We start from the raw sequence: 20,149 nt of genomic DNA on the forward strand, positions 1-20,149 counted from the left end.
CAGATATATGGAGCCATTTACACCTGTTCACGACAATGCAACTAATACAACTGTACAATAAATGCTGCATTTTCTAAAATCTTAATTGTTCACTTTTTTGTTCAGACTGTCAAAGAGGTTTATTCAACTCTGATTAAACATCATAGTTTATAATGTTTCAAAGGAGTTCATTATATTACGAGGTGTTCTTATCTGCCTGACATGTAGAATGTTGTTTAGAGATATCAAATATAAATAGTTAAGCTAAAAAATGAAATTCACAATTTAAACCAGAGCTAGACTGCAAGTAGAACTTGCAGAGTGTAGGAAAATCAAACCAAGTCTGTCATGGTCCTGTCTGGTTTTGTTGTTTTCTAGGTTTTTTTGTTATCAGTTGCACTTTCCCTCCTGTGTTCCTGTGCTCCTCCCCAGCCTGTTGTTCCCCTCCACACTTTCTCCCCTCACCTGCCCTGCATCAGCCTCGTTAGCCCTGCCCTGTTCCCAGTGTTTTTCCCAGCCAGTCAGCTCCTTCTCCTCTTTCATTCACCTCACTCTCCTCACCTGAGCTTCTCCGCCCGTTTCTCCACCTGCACCTCATCCCCTCGTCAGTTTAGATTGTATTTTAGTCCAGTTTTCAATTCAGTCTGCGTCGAGTTGCCTGCTCACTTTGCTTGCTCCTGTGTCTCAGTTTTTGTGATTGTCAATGGAGTTTGATCCAATTGCACTAATCCTACTACTTATCAATGTAGCATCAGTGTTACCAAACACGTACCTTAACTTATTTTCCATATACGATAAACATACATTTCAGTGTATACTACTATACACTGAGATGATGGAACCGAATAGCTGGGGTCACATTTAAATAAAATGCAAATTAAATAGATGTCATTTCCATCAGTTGGAGCTTCAGTCTGTATTCATGATTGTCTTAAAGTGTATCTCATGTCAGGACATATTTTGGCTGCAGCTGATAATAAAATTCCAGTAGTGTTGTGTCTAGACTGTGGATGACACACAGCTGGAGCGTAACCTAAATTCCACATTGTGCAGCTTATCAGAGCAGAGAGATCAGTTCACTCAAAATCAGACTTAAAAGAGAATATCTGAAAAATCAAATAAAAAAATGATGGCGAAAAGCTATGAAAGTTGGTTAAGAAATTTAAGGTACAACTTGACTCCAACTCACTAACGGTCTGTCCTCTGTATTGCTCTATTGTTTCTACTGGTTTCATGTGCAAGTGCAATGTCAGATATTTTTTATTTTGAAGATCCCTTACACTTGTTCATCCTCCAGCTTGTTTGTTATAGTGCTGCTAATGAAAGGGCATATATAGGCTGATACACAATGGAGAGCAATTTCTTCATTTCCCCACTCAAGGACTGAACCATCAGCAAAAAAGTAAAAATACAAATATAAAAGTGCCTCAAAGAAAAACAAGATGGCCAATAGAACTTTTCAGGTTCAACACAAACTTGCTGCTCTGCCTCTCTTCTCCTTTGGCACAGGACAAGGGTGGCCAGGCTTTGCCCAGGTGCCGTCTGTGCCATTGGCGCTAAAGCGAGGAGAAGCTGGCACACTTTGGGCATGGCTGCGGCCCCTTCTTCCTCAAAGGCTTGCCTCGTCTCCCTTCTTTCCCCTCACGGTCCCTGCTGCTCCATAGCCCAGGGAGCTCATTAGGCCAGACTTCCTCTTCATTTAATCCATTTTTCATAGCCTAAAAAACAGTCCCTGATCTTAAAAATCCTGGCTAATTTAAGCCTGGATGTTGGGGAAAAGAGTAAAAATATCATGAAAAAAGCAGGCCCGTGCTTGGTTTTTCATATTTCTGATGTCAAAATTAAATGTTTTTACAGGGTAGCACTATGGCCAGAATGGAAAGCTGCAGAAACAGCACTAATGTGAACAGTTCTTGAACAGAGTTTGAGACCCCAATAGGCAGCATCCTATTCCATCCACTTCCTTGCCTGTTGTCTGTAGGTCTTGGGGGAAACCAGTGTGTTAACTTGGCCTAATGAAAACATTGGTAATAACATGCTCCCTCTCCGTGTTCCTTTAATTATGTATCTCCAACTGGATACCAGAAGGCCCCTGCAGGCTTCCAGCCCCACTTGTTGTGGAAGTGAAGTTTCATTTGTAACTCGGATCCTGGTGGGGAGGATCTGTACAGAGAAACTAACGCGTTTTCTCCTTCTTTCTCTCATGCTTGTTCTCACCCTGAAACTCCCTTGCTTTCCCTTTAACATCATGTTATTCCTGGCTGTCTTAGTTACTTATTGATCAAGAGAAACTTTATATAATATAGCTCATTTTAAAAACGCCTGACCAAGTATTAGTGTTTCCACTGTCTGTGGAGATGCTGCTATACATGAGATCATTTTCAGTCTTCACTTCTGCCTTGTTTTCACATTATGTCCACATAAGCACCGCCAAAGTTAACATCCTCAAAAGTTGTCCGAAGCTTTGTCCTTTATCTCTCTCCACGAGGACGGAGCTTTTTTTTCATCCCCCCCTTCCTGGAAACCATCACAGCATTAATATACCTCCCAGGTATAAAGTGTTGATGAGTGCCTGTCTCCTCAGGCTGACACTTATTTCACCAAAGGTCTCAGAGTGAGTGGGTGGGGAGGGGAGAGACAATGAGGGAAGAGAGGAAAAAAGAGCTGCTTGCATACCCAGTCAACGGATGTGGTGGAATTGTTAAGCAGTCTCGGCTGCCCTCTCGTTAGCCTCCGAGATGCCTGGTGACAGAGGTGAGGCAGCAAAAGTTGCAGTGGGTTGAGAGGGGGAGGGTCAGTGCCCCTAAGGGTACCATGCCATGGCCGTGCCAGGCCAGGACCCTGTGCCACTGTCTCCGTTGCCTCCTCTGTCAGCACGCCCTATGCCCCAGGCCACTGCAGAGAGGACACATGGGGGGCTGTCACGCGTCGGCCTCAATTACAATCAGGGGATGGAGCATGCAAAGGCTGCCCACTGTCTCGGCTCATATTGCAGTTGTAATAGCTGTGCTGTATCATACCTTGTCTCCCAATGCGTTGATGTTTGCTGGAGATGTAGTGCCAATGGATTTTCAAGTCCTTTTGTTATTCCATCATTGACAAATACAGAAGTTTCCATATGCTTCTAAAAAGATATTAATATTTGATTCAAAACGCTGTTCACAAAACCTTAACCTTGTGACTCCTGGCCAAAGAATACACATTTGACCTACTTGAATTTTAATCTTTTAATTTCTGGAAAATTCCAAATGCTACATTGTTTACGTCCATGTTTCCTTGTTCAGACTCGTCTTCTTCCTTGCCATTGCTGATGCATGGCAACACTTCTTTGAGCATTAACTGCCACCAACTTTCAATCCGTGTGACAATGGGAAATGTCATAAAAACACTGTTACATAGCGCTATTAGTAGATACCTATCAATAGTTTTTCATCAACATTGTGTCGACCGGGTGTGTTAAAGGGTTCGCTCATAGCTCTGGTTTACCTCGTTTGGTTTTAAACTCAATTGATGAATCTCGCCACTCTCATCCGCCACCGCCCCGTATACAACTGTGGGTAACTATTTACAGCAAACAAGCAGATCAGCGGTCTTCCAGGAAGCTTAAGAGTGCCAGAATCAATACGTGAAGGGATGATAATGTTGGTCTGTGTCTGCTGTATGTCACCTTTAACCATATACCTGACAGCTAAATGCACGAGGGCTATGATTTTCTTTCTACCCCCTGGTGCTTAAAAGTTATGTAGTTGTTGAATTTGGACTTTGGGCAGCACCAGGCACTTCACTGACTGCCTGCCTACATACAAATTGCATGTTTATGGTGGACGGCGCACATTTTTCAGCACTCTCAAAGGATATAAAACCTTTGTGGACGAGTCAACAGATATTACAAGCCTTGGTTGTCACATGCTCCGTTCTAACAATGAAGGTGTACTGATTCAAGAAATAGACAATGTTTGGGTGGTTGCTAACTGTGACTAGTGCCACCTGTCGGTCTATCCAAAAATGTTGCCACGTAATGTAAATCAAACAGCCTGTGATTGCTCCTCTGTGGCTGTGTTTTTGAGACTACTTGGTTGTACTCTTGTACTTTTAATATTCTTAAAACTGTGTCTTATGACCAGCTGTAGGGCTGTTACACTCGTGCACATACAGCATGTGAGGGTTCTGTGGTGTGGATTGATCTTGTAGCATCTTTTGTGCAGAGTTTGTACTTATGCATGGATCATAATAAGTATATTGAGAATATTAGTATGAGTTCTTGTTGGCTATTTTTTCTTTTGGTTGCCTGGCTGTGAGGACCACATGCTGATTTTCACAGAGGATCCACATACTTATGTAAGGAATCGGGCATATTAGTATTAGTCTCTCACTATAGGATGTTGTAGCCATGCCTGCCTGCTGCTGTTCCTGTCAGTCATGACAGGGTTGCATACCATCATCCTACCCCTGAAGAGAAAATGACACCTGGCTAAAAGAACCACTGTGTGTAAAAGGAATTTTGTTCCACCTCCTGGTGGTCAACCTGTCTAAGCAACATTATGGCAAGATTAGCTGTGCCAGATGGCATACATTATTCATGAGAGGAACATAAAATGTGTCTAAGGTTGTGTTATTAGAGACTTGATGACTCTCTGTGTGTCTTTCTTTTTTCTCTATGGTGAAGCTGGCCCCATCACCATACCCTAAAAATCCACAGGGAGCCGCAGCAGTTGCAGAAACTCTTCCCTACCCTATTGTCACCTCCATCGGCAAACTTCAAAAAAACAAAAAAAAGCAACTTTGTTCAGCTGCAACAATGACAATGTGTATTGCTCAGTTATAGATTAAAAGCGTACGGCTTGCTTTAAAAGAAAGAGTCCAAGACAAAAGACAGCGACAGGCACAGAAAGGTTAAAAAAGGGGCCAGCTACTGAGTTGACAATTGAGTTATATCATGTCCTTTATGAATAATTAATTTGATGGTGCTGAGAGTCCCTTAGAAGGTAGATTAAATTAGTTCTGCCATGTCTTAAAACTTAGATATGCTTCATTAGTGTGGAAAATGGTGGCAGGCGTGTGGAGTAGTCAGTTGAGCCTGTTTTACTTCATGATTAGGAACAGGAGACACCTTGTCACCCCAGCAGTGGTGCAGTGTTATATTACATTTTTGTCAGTTAACAGACAAATTCAGGATTCCAGCTTGTGTTGTTCCCTCTGTGTCTTCTGGTCAGTAGATTCTGCATATATTTTGGTTGTCTTTATGTATTACCTCCAGGTTTTCAAGTAACTAGTGCAGTGCCCATTTAAAATGTGTCTCTTCGGAACGGGCCAATGAATTGTTTAGCAGATCACACTGCAAGGGTATAGATGGCCACATCGCCGGTAATTCGTCAGCCACGACATAGTTTACTCAGAATCGGGCTAGATTTGTGTAGTGTGGTCCTGGCATTAGACGTACTCATGTGCGAATGAAAGAAGTCTTTACTACCCACCAATTGTGAAGTCGATCACATTGATAGTTGTCAAGAAAGCTGAAGGATAGACGTACAGACAGACAGTCTTTCCATTGTAGTTAGATACAATATGCAGATCTATGCGTTTTGTAGAGCATCTGTATTAATACAACAGCTTAAAGTCACCTTTAGCTTAAACGGTTGAATAAAGAAATGCTGAGTGCTTCATTTTAGCATTGTCAGAATAGGTAACTGTGCTTATTTAGGTTTTTGTTTTTTGGGTTTTTTTTGCATTTTCCAAGTCGGAATTCCTTTATCACTGGTAATGACTGAATTCATATATTGTATGTAAAGCCTTTTATTTGACAGGATTTAAGTCAACCTTCTGAGATTTGGCTTTCAACGAAAACACCTTCAGTATTGAATTCCTCAGAACTGTTGCTTGGAAATGACTATATGTTGTAAAGGAACAATTTAAAGCAAGCACAAATAAATGATGTATACTGTACCCAAGAGCTTTGACCTGCCCTGACATGTCGTGCTATGTTGTGTGTATTCACAGTGGAAGCTGACAATAATCTGCCTTCAACTCTGCGGCCCCGGTCATTGTTAAATGAGGCGCATGATGTGTCTCTCTTTTGTGAGTCCCCTCTGTGCTTCGTATTCCCCCTATAATAGCAGTATTATTTTCCTTTTACCAGAGCAGGGAAGTGTGATGGTATTATCCTAAAGTAAGACACAAACTTGCGTTTGTGCTGTCTGTCACAGCAGACACAATGATGCAGTGTTCGGACAACAGGCTCCAACTGTTGCTTGGTCAAATAAAATTGTCAGAGCACCTTAGATTTGTTAAGGAGAATTTGATGTATCATCTGTAAATAGGAGGGCGACTATGCCTGTTGCAGTGAAGGAATTACATACATGCCACCAATACAAACATAAAATGTTCACATTATGCTATAATTTGAAAAAGAAGCATTTCAGTTCCCCAGTATGTGAGGATTGTACAGTCTTTTATTTTGTAGTTTCGGCCATCATTCGTATCAGTCGTGGTTACTCAACAACTTAATTCCTGACATCTGATGATGCAGAAACAACACAAATGCTTTTAAACAGTTTCTCAGTAGTTAAACCTATTATTTGAGCCACAATCCCAAAGACTGCATAAGTAAAAAGCTAATGTTAAAACATAAACGTTATATATTAATGAGCTTCGCTACGGTCACATGATTTCAACCATGTCATCACCACTGAGTTGCCTGCTACTCTGTACTGTACACACTACTTTGAGTTAGAATAGTTTGACTATTAGATGAGTTGCTGCATTTGCTGTGATGATGTTTAGTGTTCTCAACAACCTCTGTAGTCTCATTTAGCCACCTGTTAGCAATCACTTCAAAATTCTTGAGTGAGGTATTTATTGATGTATTTTATGTCATAGAAGAAAACGTGAAAATCTCTTCAGCTTATGTTGACCATATTTCAGGCATCTAATCGAAAACATATTCAAAAAAACCCATTGACTTTGGGACTAGAGCCGGAACCGAACGTGCAGTAATGCTAACGCATGTCCAGGTTTTAGGGCTCCCTCCTGCTGCACTCTAAAGAGAAATGACTTAGAAGTGTTTGATTTTGATATGTAATACCAACAGTTTTGGTCTTATCAGAGGCTCTGATTGGTTCTCCTGCTGGGGAAACAGCCAATCCCAAGACCCATAAAGACCAGATTTGTCTTTAGAAGGCTCAAACCATGCTGGCATTAATCTAGGCATTTTGATTTATGTGAGCATTACGTCCACTGGACTTTATTGTTAAATTAGCTCAGTTTGCATTAACTCTTGAGGTTTCTCTATGTCTTTTCATTTGGAGAGTGATCAGTCATTAGTTCACATTGATAATGAACTGAATCCTCAAGGAAAAGTATGAGCAGACCAGGCTTTATGTTCCAAAATCAAATTTCATTGAGAACAGATAAAGCAGAGCAAATGTAACCAGGAAACTGGTTACAGTACTAATTGGTACCAAGAACATGAGCTTCATTCACAGATTGAACTGGCCTCCACGGTGCAACCTGTCACTCTGCAGCCAGCTTCAACACCAGCTCTCTCCTTTTTTGCTGTGTTTTGGGAGCCCTTCCTCAGCTCAGCTCATGAGTATTAATGAATTCAAAGTTTGAGGAAAATAATCTTTAAGTGTTTCCAACTGTCAGATCCTGTCAGTGCAACCACTTCTAATGGCCTGCGCCTTCCATTCAGGCTAATGTTTGATGTCTCGCTTTCATGCCCTCCTTTTTCTCCCCTGCTAAATTGCTGCCGACAGTCCCGTGTCCCCACAGATTGTTTGTTTGTTTTCGACCACGCTTGTTTTACATATCATCGACGTAACGAGTATTCATTTAGCGAGCAGTTAATGGGGGAAGGGAGGGAGTGGTCCGTTGCTTTCTTATATTCAAATAAGATGTGATCATGAGTCAGGTAGCAATCTGTTGTAGCGCTGAATGTGCTAAGGAACATGTAGGACTTTTGAGAACGCTCCAAAGCGATGCCAAATCTTTTCTAAAAGTAGTACAGATTTTTTGTCTAAACCACTTGACAGGGAACAGCTGGGCAGGAACAGTCGGGCAGCGGAAGGCGTCACATCCTCATCAGTTTGAACAGGCGTGGCGAACGAGCATTGATCAAGACAGTCTAGAGGCTCCTTTGTGTGTACTTCAGTCAGTGTTTGCATCAGTTTTAACTTTAACTCGCAAACAGTAGGGCTGGGTGGGGGCGAATCCAAGAAGAACATTTAACAAGCTATTTCATTCATTTAGCAACAAAAACCTATTATCAGTAGGTGTTGAGAAGTGCTAAATACTTCTAGCACTCTGAGGAAAAATAGAGGGAGGCTCCCAACAGGCCTTGTCAAAACATGCAAATGAGCTTGACGCCAAGTCCGATTTTGACAAACATAATTAAGGTGTTCCAATTCGGGACATGTTAATAAAGAAGACTGCAGGCCTCCCCCAGGTCTTCACTAATCATAAAGCCTTAAAGCTTTGTGTGCGGGTGTGTGTAATTGTGTATGTGTGTGTGTGTGTGTGTTGGTGTGTGTATTTTGTCTCCCCGATCTCCCGTTTTATTGGATAATGAACTGTTGTAGAGTGTTAGATCTCCTTTTGCAGTCTTTCACTGAGTTTGAGGAGATAGGCAGGGAAGAGCTGCCCGAGGTGTGGTGTTGTACAGATAATTAAAAGGCAAGAAATTTGTGTTTCGCTCTTTGATCTGCCTGTCAACGTTCTGATTAGAGACGTAAAAGCCTTTAATCAACAGTAATGTGATGATTAACGCTCCTAAACTGTTGAAAATGAACCAGAGGAACGTCAAGTTTTCTCTTTCTTCTTCTCTCCTCCTCCATATATCGCTCCCAGAGTCCATTTCCGACAAACTTTTCTCCTCAGTCAGTTGCAGCAGGGGTTGTTATATCAGATGTTGTGTTTGATTAGGACCAACTGACATGTTGTTTTCTCCTACATTCAAGTCTCTCTAGTCTTGGCATTAGGGCTGCATGATATTGGAAAAAAACTGACATTACGACACAGCAATATATGTCTGTCTGTGTGTAACTATGTACGTACATAGTGACGTATTGCGATATGAAAAACAAGCAGTGTGTTATTCATGTACACATATAAAATTATCATCATCTTCATTATTTCCATACGTTAACGGTCTATCCTCGTCTCAGAAAATAAAACCCCCCACCTTCTTCTACTAACTTGGTTCAGCCCTCTGCCACCCCTCCAGAAATCAGTGTGAACTCCTAAACTTTCAGTTTCACATTGGTGACTCTGACACCTACATGGTCAAATGGAGAGAGAGAACAGGCGGAGAGGCACTTTGAAAAAATAGCACATGTCTTAATAAACTTCACAAATGGATTTGTATGTTGCTGTTGTGTTATTTACATGTAATCTGCAATTTCTAAGAGGTGGAAGGTGGATTTCTAAGGTGGAAGATAAACAGGCCTCCTGGTTTGGGATGATAAAACTCTCACACTCAAGCAGCAAACAGATTTATCTATATGCTACAAGATGTAAGTACAGATAGGTCTGGATACTGCAAGTTTTGTTTATTTGTGTGTGCATTAAACGCTTGTGACATTAGTTGGCAGAGGACAGACCCATGACAGAAACTTTTTAACTTTAATCAACACAGGGACAAGTCACCACTGACTGCCTTGTGTAACTGAGCTCCCGCCCCGAGCATCCAGACGACATTATGAGCCGTGTCACATCCATGTTTACAGTCAGGTTATATGCAACTCTGCACAAACTATGCACAGAGATCAGTTTGCTCATGTGCATTGGTTAAGGGGGTGCACGTGATTGGTGTATCAAACATCCGAAACAGGCAGCACTCATTTTCTCGTCCGTGTATCCAAGAACCCTTAAACTGGACTTAGAGTTAATTTGCTGTACTTGAACACATCATGCAGTGTGACTGTTGCATATGCGTACAGCTTGATGCTGAAACAACATTGTGCAGCTCTACATGGCTTCACTGGTAGAGCCTCTGTTTTGTTTGTCTTTTACCAAGGTCTTTTATATAACTTTGACCTTCAGCTTAGATATGGTCATTGTGTTGTTATTATGCCCATATGATGCGGCGCCATCATTTAGACGGCTACTCAGCTGATAATAAAATCAAACTATTTAAGTTGCAGAGTAAAGCACTTAAACTCTGGTTTTATTATTTAAGCTGAATAAAGTTTGATGTACTAGTGTGTGTTATTTTTTTTATTCATGTACTATTTATTTGTTTATATTTTAGTTGCAATGTGGCTAGCGCAATTGTGTGACACAAATGTCAGCACTATGAATAATGCATGCACAAATTAGCTCAGTCGAATATGAGTTTTAATTCTTCACTTCATACATTTTTTACAATTTTGACCAAGTTTAATCAACACATGAAAAAACCATTTTCCCAGCACTGGAAATGGAATTAATAAGTCCACTCTGATTGAGCTTCACAATTGACCAATCGGGATCCACGTAGAATAGGTGTATGGGCTGACCAGCCGTCTGTAGAAATTCCTTGTTTTTTAATTGAAGACCTCAGAAAGCAACGCTCCTGCCCCACACATTGTTGCATGTGGGGCAATCACAGCAAGCGCCCAAGTCCATTAGTTTTCATTTGGATGGTTCAGTAAGACTGGTTGATTAAGTCCAGGCAATTTGCTTGTAGGAACCCTCATTCTCCACTCACCCCTCCTGCTTCTCAGCCCTCTGCCACCAGCAGGGTTGTCGTTCAGGTTAATTTAATCTGGTTTGTTCGAAATTTTAACACAATAGCTTTGTGGCTGTCTAGATGCTTTGGCACAGTGTAAGGAGTTTGCTGTAGTTTATTATGGCATAACTTTGCATATGAATGCTCTCAGGCATCTGACTGTGTTAGTAATTACACTTACAGTAAATATTCAGTTAAAATTGTTACTAACCCATGGAGAGCAATGTAATATATGAGTGGCAGTGTCAAGAGTGTCTGCAGCTGTGTCCACAGGGACATGTAGGTATGGCTAATTTCCTAAATGTAAAACAAACTATTCCTCTCCAAGCCTCATCAATTCTCATTGAATGAGGGTGAAGGGGACTTTACTGTTTAAAAGAAATGTAAATCTGGTGATCTGAGGATTTGACTTTGAGGCTGAGGTGAAGGGAAAAGAGGAGGGGGAGCTCAAATAGAAGGAAAATGCAGCTTTCAATTCTCTCCTTCCCGGTTCAGCTTTAAACAAATGGTTCTATTACCAGCTGCTCTCCGGCAGGCCCGGTCATTTATACCCATTAAACTTGCGTCTTATCACCCATAAGACGCTCTTACGTCTCTCCATCCACCAATTGTCTATAATCAGCCATTTAAAACAGCAGCGGAAATTTCTTTTGCGCCTTGCTTCGGTCTGACGGACAGGCAAACGAGCCAGGAGGAGGAGGGACGGGGGAGGAGAGAGGGATATTTTCTATGGAATGATGAATAGGCCAAGTTGAGTGGCTGACTAACAGAGATCTGTCTTAATCAGAAGTGATTTGTCAGAACAGGAGCTCTGCGGGGTCAGGGCGCAGGCGATGAATAAAACAGAGCCTGGCAGAGTGAAGAAAGGCCCCAGAAATCCACCCTGACTGCCCACCACCACTCATGCACATGCAACGGGAAGCACCGATGCAACGGCTAAGTCAGGATGGACTATTATGGTCCAGCTTCTCTCTGCCCAGAATATTGCTTGTTTTGGGCCTTTTAAGTGCTGAGGCTCTTGGAAGAACTGGCCAGTGTCTCACCTACTCCTACCAAAACTATACAGTATATACAGGGTATATATACAGGGTGGAAAAATCCTAGAACAGTGCATTTCTTCTCATAAAACACAAGGAATTTCTTTGAAATATCCTGCAAAGTGACAGTTAACTAAAGCCTTTTTCTCAAATGAACTCTGGACAGTGTGGCAGACAAGAGACTGTTCATGTTAGATACATTCTTACCTACTGGAACTACTCCATTTGGTTTAGGTGAGGGGTGGTTCAAGGGTAGAGCGTGCAGGAGGAGCAGGACTCATCTGTAATGTTGACAGTTTTTGTATTGGTATCAATACTGTATGCATTTGGAGGCGTCTACGAAAGAGCGAAAAGCAGTATGCAAGCAGGTCGACATGATGCAGCAACATCGTTAATGTCGTCAAGACACCCACTTGCCTGCTGTGAATCCTCGGGACAATGACCTCCTCTATTCACAGTCGGACATTACACAGACCTTGTAATAGGGTGCTCCTCGGATAACGTCCGGTTAATGTCTGGTTCAGTTGATTGGGACGTTTGCCCTCTCGCCCTCAGCTGCCCGTGTAATGTCCGGAAAATGTCAGGGTAGCAGTGCATGTGTGAACTTAAAATGCAGTGGAGTTTGTTATTATTCTAAGTAACCTGTCATAACATTGCTGAGCCCCCAGATGCTACCCGCCCCCCCATGACCTAGCACTTGGCACCTCCTTATTTTGAGCTATAGCTCCGTGCGAAGGCGCTAGCCTCATGGCCTGTGGGCTCAGCATTACAAATGCATCCCAGTGTGGGTACAACTTTGATGGAGGTGATGAAAGTGTGTCACCAGGCAGTTGTAGACTTGAGAAGTCCTTAAAAAAAGATTCTCTGGAAGTGTACAAAGACAGGTAACTTTATTCACCTGGGAGTCACAGGCATATAAGTTGACTGCTGCACTGTGTGTGTGTGTCTGTATCTGTGTGTGTGTGTGTGTGTGTGTGTGTGTGTGTGTGTGTGACTGATAGAGAGAGCTTGAGAGAGAAAAAATGTATGGTCTAACATTTATCAGGCTCCTCCTTACTTCCCCTCAACCCTCCCATGGGTTTCCATACCCCGTTTGTTGGAGTGTGTGGCTTGTGTCCGGATACAAGTGTGTGTGGTAACCTTCAAAAAGTGGTCTCAACTGCTTAATGAAAAGGAGCTGTGCTGAGCCTCAGAGCACACCACTGTCAGGTCTTGTACCCTTTCAGCTCTGGGGACGGAGGGAGCAAGGCAAAAAAAAAAAAGAAGCAACACAGAAAGAGAGACAGAACCCTTAGACAGTGTGTAACTGCTCTGAAACAGCTCCTGTAAAATAGATGATGCCTCCAATTAAATGTGTCCATGGACTGGAGAAAGTTGAAGGCTGTGGAGGTTTGGATTGTGCCAGAATTGGCTTTGTGAGCTGTTTTGTCATGAGCCAGGCTGGGCAGACGTGGACAGTTTATGATATTTAAATTTTACACACAATTATAAACCATTACTAGAGCCTTTTCTTCAGAGCACCTGACAATAAGTGAATCTTTCTGTTGCTGGAAGTATTCAAGAGCAGAGCTGCAACCAATGATATATTCTGATCAGTCTGACTGATCTGATTATTTCCCACATTTTCTTGCGAAGAAAAATGTCAAAGTAGTGAAAAATGCCCAAAATGAAGCCTTAGTTGATGTCATCAAATTAATTATGTTCCTCGATCAACATGCACATCCACAATGCAAAGACATGCAATTCACTATTAAGACGAAAAGCAGCATCCTCATCATTAAGTAAGTTTGAACGGGGGAAAGTTTGGCATTTTTGCTTGAAAAATAGCTAAAGCCATTAATTTTTGTCTGTTGAACAATTGTTGCAGCTCTCTTAAAGAGTCAGAGCAGACAGAAATGTTTGGCTCCAACTCTGTTTGGCTCGTTTTATGGTCCTTGTTACAGATTACTGCACACACCAGTAAAGTTAATTGTCCAGTAAATATATTTTCCATCCACCTTATCATTATTAGCAAAATGGTGAAGTGTTGAGCTGAGATAAAATAGAGCTAGACTGTGCTACATCAGTAGTGTTTCTAATTCCTGATCCAGACGTTATTTCCCCCTCAATCTAATTTGTGCCTTCAACTTTCCTATACTAATTCTTTTCTACAGTTACATTAGAGGAATGACTTAAATTAAGGCTCTCTGGTGCTGGTGTGAGTGTAATGTAATGGAATAATGGGCTTGTTAAATGGACCTTGGGGGATGGGGATCTTTAACAAGTGAGTCAGAGCAAGGCCTCTGGGCCAGGGTTATTTAAATTGTTAATAGCTGTTTAAACAGGAGGGGAATATTTTATACACTAACGAGCAACAAGTCAAGGGCTTTATCAGTAAATTATTTCTCCTCTCCTGATTTGCTCTTATCGACTGTACATTTAAAAAAAAAAAAGAAAAAAATACCCCACATTTTTACCCCACTTTGTTCTGGTCACAAATTTTATATTTATTTAGATTTTATGCTGTTAAAGATGCATGAACTTGAAGATGAAACATGTTAATTTTGCAAGATCTGACGCACCAACATGCAATTGAAGGTCAGTGATGACCAAAAATATTCCCAAATCAACATGAGCAAAGATATTATTACTGGAGGGGCCGGTTTTAGGTATTTCTTTCACAGGTGTTGACAGTTTTGGGGTCGAAGCCTTGTCTACATCATGATGATGATGAAATGGTATGTCACATCGTGGGAGTAGTCTGTTACCTGAGCAAACATTCATTTTTCTTCTACATTGGATTTTTTTGTTTGAAACTCAATCATTTGCGCCAGTTGTTGCCCAACGAGTTCTTTTCCCCCAGTAACTAATGACGTTTTACACAGACCGCTGGACAGACGGACTTAAATAAGATGAATGGAAATGTAGATACATGCCAGAGAATGAGTAATGCAAGGGAAGATGCATGATAAAGACAATAAACACCCTTCATTCTCTTGGGAGGTGTTGTGTACGCCTCTAATGGCTCAGTGTGGTGGTGGTGGTGGGGGGGGACCCTGGAAGGAATGATGAGAGATTTTGGAGGACCGGGGAGAGACATTAATGGCCACACAGCCAAAGAAAATGTTTATCCTAACAAGCTGTGATGAAACTTTTTTAGCCAGCCGATGTGGTATTTTCAGTGTCATACGATTTGTTTTTCTGCCATTAACATATAATCATTTTTATTGGCTAGCATTTGTTTACCATCTTCAGTAATGACACTGTGCTGTTGTTCCTGCTCTGGGGAATATGCCCTTTGCTCTAAAGAGTGTGGAAAGGTCTCCCTCTTGATCAAGGCTGTGCATTATAGCCTGCAGTCTGGAAAACATGCAGAGGTGGATGTTTGTACTTGCAGCGCGCCACTGAAAACCTTGGTGTCATATTATTCTTTAGATACCGGTGCCGTGCTCTCTGTACCCTGCAATTGTCAGAAACCTGAATCCACTGTGGTTCCAGTCTAATCCACTGAAAGGTAGCTTCTTGCCAAGGTTATAACATCCTTTCTCTTCTGTTCCCAGAACCTAAACATTCCCGAAAACTGTGATTGTCTTGCAAAACATACCTTCACAGAATGTGTGTAATGATTGTTTAATTCTTCGGTTAAGCTCTCATCGGAGGCCTTTTTCTTCCACTACCTCATCAATCTTTTTCCACGTTGCAACCCTTTCCAATAATGCACTTGCCATCAAAAAAAACCCCTCTCCTGCTGCAATCCTTGTCACATTGGTTTATTTAGAAAAAAAGAGAAAAAAGCCACAACCCTGACAGAGATGGATAGATGTGCTTATTTGTCTCTTTAACAGAAGATTTCCGCTACAACTCCCTTCCTGTTTATCCCTTGTTCTTCTCCAATGGGGACGGGGGAGGGCTTGTATTTTTATGGTTATTAATACCTGCACTCAGTCTTTTAATCTGCTCTATTTGTCACATGTGACTGTCTGACTGCACTGTTTAATCTGGGTATCCTTCAATCTGTCTCGTCCCAGATTAGAAATTAATGAAGGCAGGAAGAGACACATTTGAGTCAGTTACAGTGTTGGGGGGTAAAAGGGACGGGATGAATGGGAGACGATTGTCGTTCATTTGACAGTACTTTCTCTTTTTTTTCTACTTTTCCCTGCTCCCCTCTCTCCCTCTCTCTCTCTCTTTCTGTCTTTCTCTGTTTCTCCCTCTCTCTCTCTCTCTTCTCTTGTTTAGCTGCCAGATGTAGCCCATTTTTGCACTGCTCCCCCCCAAACAGGCGCTCAGCACGTGGGCCCTTTGGTGTGCGGCACCTGTGTAGTGTAATACAGTCAGCAACTGTGTTGTTTATTCCGGATTTGTTTGGTGCGCTTGAAAGCCCGTCTTTGATCCATGCAAAGATTCTTCACTTCTTTTCCTTTTTTTCCCCCCTCGATTCATCGTCTACCTCCCTCATTTTTAAACGCTAATGCTGTAGCAGTATGGTTACATTGATGGCAGCCGTGGCTTTTTTTGGTGGTGGTGGTGGGGGGCTTATTTGGTTTATCTTTTCTTTTCTTTATTTATTTTTTGCTTTCTTTTCTCGTCCTCAACCCAAGGGACGGGAAAATGACAGTGACCACTGACAAGCTTGTCAGGTGCCTTGTCGGGGATGTTTTATAACTGTGCGTTAATGTGTTTACATCTACAACTGACGAGAGGCATTTAAAAAAGAATGGCTTAATGAATATTGCATTGGCTGAGTGGACCCCACTGGCAGGCTGGATGCTGGGGTATTGTTGCCTAGAACTTCATGTCTATTTACCTCAGCATTTTAAGAAGGTTTAAAAAACACTTCCCATGGCTACAATATTCCACTATCTGCCTGCCTGACACTCCCTCCAGACAGTGTTATCTCTGTACACTGTACAGTGTGTGTACACAAATTTGCACAATGACTACATGCAGAATGCTCTTTCCATTAAAGCCTCAGAGTGAATCCAGTTAAAAAAAAAAATCCCATTTTCATTTCACATTATTCCCACTGAGACACAGTAGACAGAAAGACAGCCAAGAAAGTGTTTTATGCACTCGCGGCGTGACTTATCCAGAAGGGAAAGCAGATCATTAGAGGCCTTTCTTAATGTTTCAGGTGTTCTTTGCTAGTGTACAAGTGAAGCCAATTCTTCTTTGATTCATTAGTTTTACGATCAGTTCCAAGGTTTTAACATTTGGTTTTGTGACTGTCATGTCAGGCATACCTCTTCTCACACTGCGTCTGCTTCTCTTACAGAACAAGTGGGTCAGGAGATTCTTTCCAACCTGCACAGTGACCGTGAGAAGATCCAAAGAGCCAGAGAAAGGGTGAGTGCACAGATGCCACCTGCACACACTCATCTGTCTATTCTAACAAGTGTTTGTGAGACCGTGAAGGTGTTACAACTGGTCAGCAACACTGACAGCATTCACCACTTTCTACACAAACATTGCACACACACACACGGTCTTGGGTGTGCTTACAGTTGTGCACTCACTATGTCAGCAGAATTGTATTGACAAGGTACTGAATGTGCTTATTTATTGATAGCACTGTATTGCATTCAAGCCAATATTTTCAGTCATGATATCACCTCATAATTTGGATGTTTTTCTCTAGTTTAATTAAAAGGAAAATGTTGAGCATATTATTCCACATCACATGAAGTGAAATCAACCCACTTGTGGCTACATATTGCTGCTACCTTAACCCCTTTCTCTGTGATTTTCCTGCTTTTCTTCCGCTCACCTGAATGAGGTTAACTTTGCCAGCTGCCATCCTTCCTCACCTACCCTCCTTTACTCCTCAGCACTCCTTCTCACTTTCCCTCAGAGAGTCTCCCCCGATCCTTAGCACTACCCCTCCTTACATCCACCCAGCCAAACAGACAGGTAGGCAGACACAGAAAAGACCAAACACAGGAAGGGGGCCCAACCCTGACGGCACCCTCAACGCAGAATGCTTAAAGACCACAACATGGCAGTGGGCCTCGCACAGGCGATTTCAAAGGAAATCAAACATCTCCTTTCAAAACGGTCCACGGTGTCTACTGAGAGTACCTGATCTCTCTTTCTTTTGCTTTTTTCTCTCTCTCTCTCCCTTCTTCCCATGAGTCCCCCCCCCGACACACACACACACACACGCACACACATACACCCACACCACCACATGTACACACATGCACTCAGAGGGCTTTAAAGGCAGTTTGTGGGGCAAAAGTAAAGTAAAGGGAATGAAGATGTAAAGACACAGGATGGAACAGTTCTTTTGCATTAAAGAGATGGGAGGTGAAGGAGGTATAGTTTTAGCATAAATGCCAATACATGAACATACAGACACAGACGCAAATGTACACATAAAAGCACACACACAAACCTCTATGCTCAGCAGGGGGGGTGGCCTTTTGTTTTGCTTTTATGGTACAAATAGAAGTCAATGGAAGGTTTCAGCACTGGGTCAAAGCAGTATGCTCCATACTCTGAAGCACCGAGTGGACTGAAGAATGTGATTTCACCAATCTCCTGACTAGCTCACACACAGCCAGACAGGTAGAAATAGAGTTTTAACATTTGTTCCTTAAAATGAGTAATTTATGTCCTTGAATTAATAATTCTACTGCGTAAAATTATGAACTTCAGGTTAGGAATTACTAATTTCAGGGTACAAAATAAGCAGTTCGTATGTGCAAATTATTAATTTGTTCTCCTAAATGAATAACTCTTGCCCTCAGATTACTAAATCATATATCAGGTCACTACATTTGTCCTCTCCTCCCCTCCTTATCTCTCCTCAGATAGATCCACATCTTTCTCTGCAGTGCATGATCTTTGCATCTATCTGAAGCACCATGAATTAAGTAATTTGAGGGCATCTAAACACTGAAACCTAGCTGGAGTGCTGCTTAGCCTCTTTTCCCTAACTGAGCAGACTAACCACAACAAGCTATAACTTCAGTTATAATAACTAAGCTATTCATTTAAGGGAATAAAATAAGTATTTTCAGTGTAGAGTTTAGTAATTTGAGAGCACAGATTATTAATATAAGAGGATTAATTGCGTAATTTGAGGAAGCAAATTAGTAATTTCTTTTCCCTTATCGTGCTCAGTAAGATTACAGACTTTAATGCTCAAAAAATAATTACATTTTCACTTTGCACTTTTCATCCTCAAGGCTCCCTTTTCTGTACTAAATTCCCTCTTTTGCCACAATAGATTGAAAGGATATGAGGCAGAAACTCTTTAGAATTTTAGACGCAAATGAGCTTTATTTCATAATGGTGGCGACAGTGGTCGAGGGTGACACTTAGACACTTGACTGTGCTAAAATTCCAGGTTAAGGAGGAAAGTATGATATTTGGTGTGAGGCTGTGGAGAGAGAAAGAGGAATGGAAAGAAGGAATGATTCAGAGATGTATTTTGGGAGAAAGTGTGAAGTATCTGGGGGGACAGATCTGTGGGTAGAAGCAGACATCAGGCAACTGCAGGACTTGTTGTCTTTGCCAGAGGGCCCAAACCCCAGGTCCCCCACCTCCTAGCCTGTACCACATGTATCCTTGGCTCTCGCAACCTGCATCGCACCAACCCAGGCTGCCAGAGGGTAGGAAGGAAGGATGGAGGAAGAGGAAAAAAGTAGCAGTAAAGGAGGGGTGAGTTGCAGACCAGAGAGACGACTGCGAGATGAGCCAGAACAAACAGGAACAAGAGCGATGCTGGAACCATTGTAGAGAAGAGGAAGGTCGGAAGAAGAGATGTGAAAGTGAGGGATTAAAAATAGAACAGCGTACAGTTTAATACATTGATGAAAACACACTGAGGGAGAGTGGCTTTATTGGGAAAGCAGCTATTATCTCAGAGAGAGAGATGAAGATGAATGACTCCCTGCTGACTCTAGAGAGAACCTCTGCAAAGATTCTTCCCCACACTCCCTCATCATCCTCTAGAAATGCGACTACAGGTAGACGTTAGTGGCAGCTCACTCTGTGTGGTGTCAGCAATTTTTTTTTTTTTTTTTTTTTTAACAGTCACACTCACACCTTGTTGGCAACATCTCTGCCAATTCCTTTTCCCAGTGAAAGTCCCTGAAGCTCAAAAGAGGGTGGAATGAAAACATCTCTGTGACCCTTCAGGAAAAAAACGCAGGGAGATAAAACTGAGAAGATGGAGCAAGAAAAGGGAAAATATCCAAGACAATTAGCCCTGAATAGCCACAATCATTATTTCAAGTGTGCCCAATGTCAAAAGTAAAAGACTGTCTCGCTCTTTTTTTTTTTTTACAGTTCCATTTCTGTTCTAACTTTTGTTTGCAGCAGGACGAGCTGAGGGCTATCAGAATGACACATCCTGCGAAGCGGGAATCTGCCACTGACGACTTGTTTAATTTTGAATTTAGATGTCTATCATAAACACAGCTCATGATGACTCAAGTTTATG

General features: G+C 41.9%; 1 protein-coding gene across 4 annotated transcripts in view; it reads left to right on the forward strand.

The window, feature by feature from the left end:
* vti1a (vesicle transport through interaction with t-SNAREs 1A) overlaps positions 1 to 20,149 on the forward strand; it is a 116,270-nt gene that overhangs the window by 60,423 nt on the left and 35,698 nt on the right. For all 4 annotated transcript variants that reach the window (XM_076760019.1, XM_076760020.1, XM_076760018.1 and 1 more), the window contains one exon: positions 16,976 to 17,046. In XM_076760019.1, coding sequence (XP_076616134.1) covers positions 16,976 to 17,046 — 71 coding nt within the window. The remainder of the gene's footprint in view (positions 1 to 16,975; positions 17,047 to 20,149) is intronic.

Source organism: Chaetodon auriga, chromosome 20, assembly GCF_051107435.1.
Source record: "Chaetodon auriga isolate fChaAug3 chromosome 20, fChaAug3.hap1, whole genome shotgun sequence".
Classification (NCBI taxonomy): Eukaryota; Metazoa; Chordata; class Actinopteri; order Chaetodontiformes; family Chaetodontidae; genus Chaetodon; species Chaetodon auriga.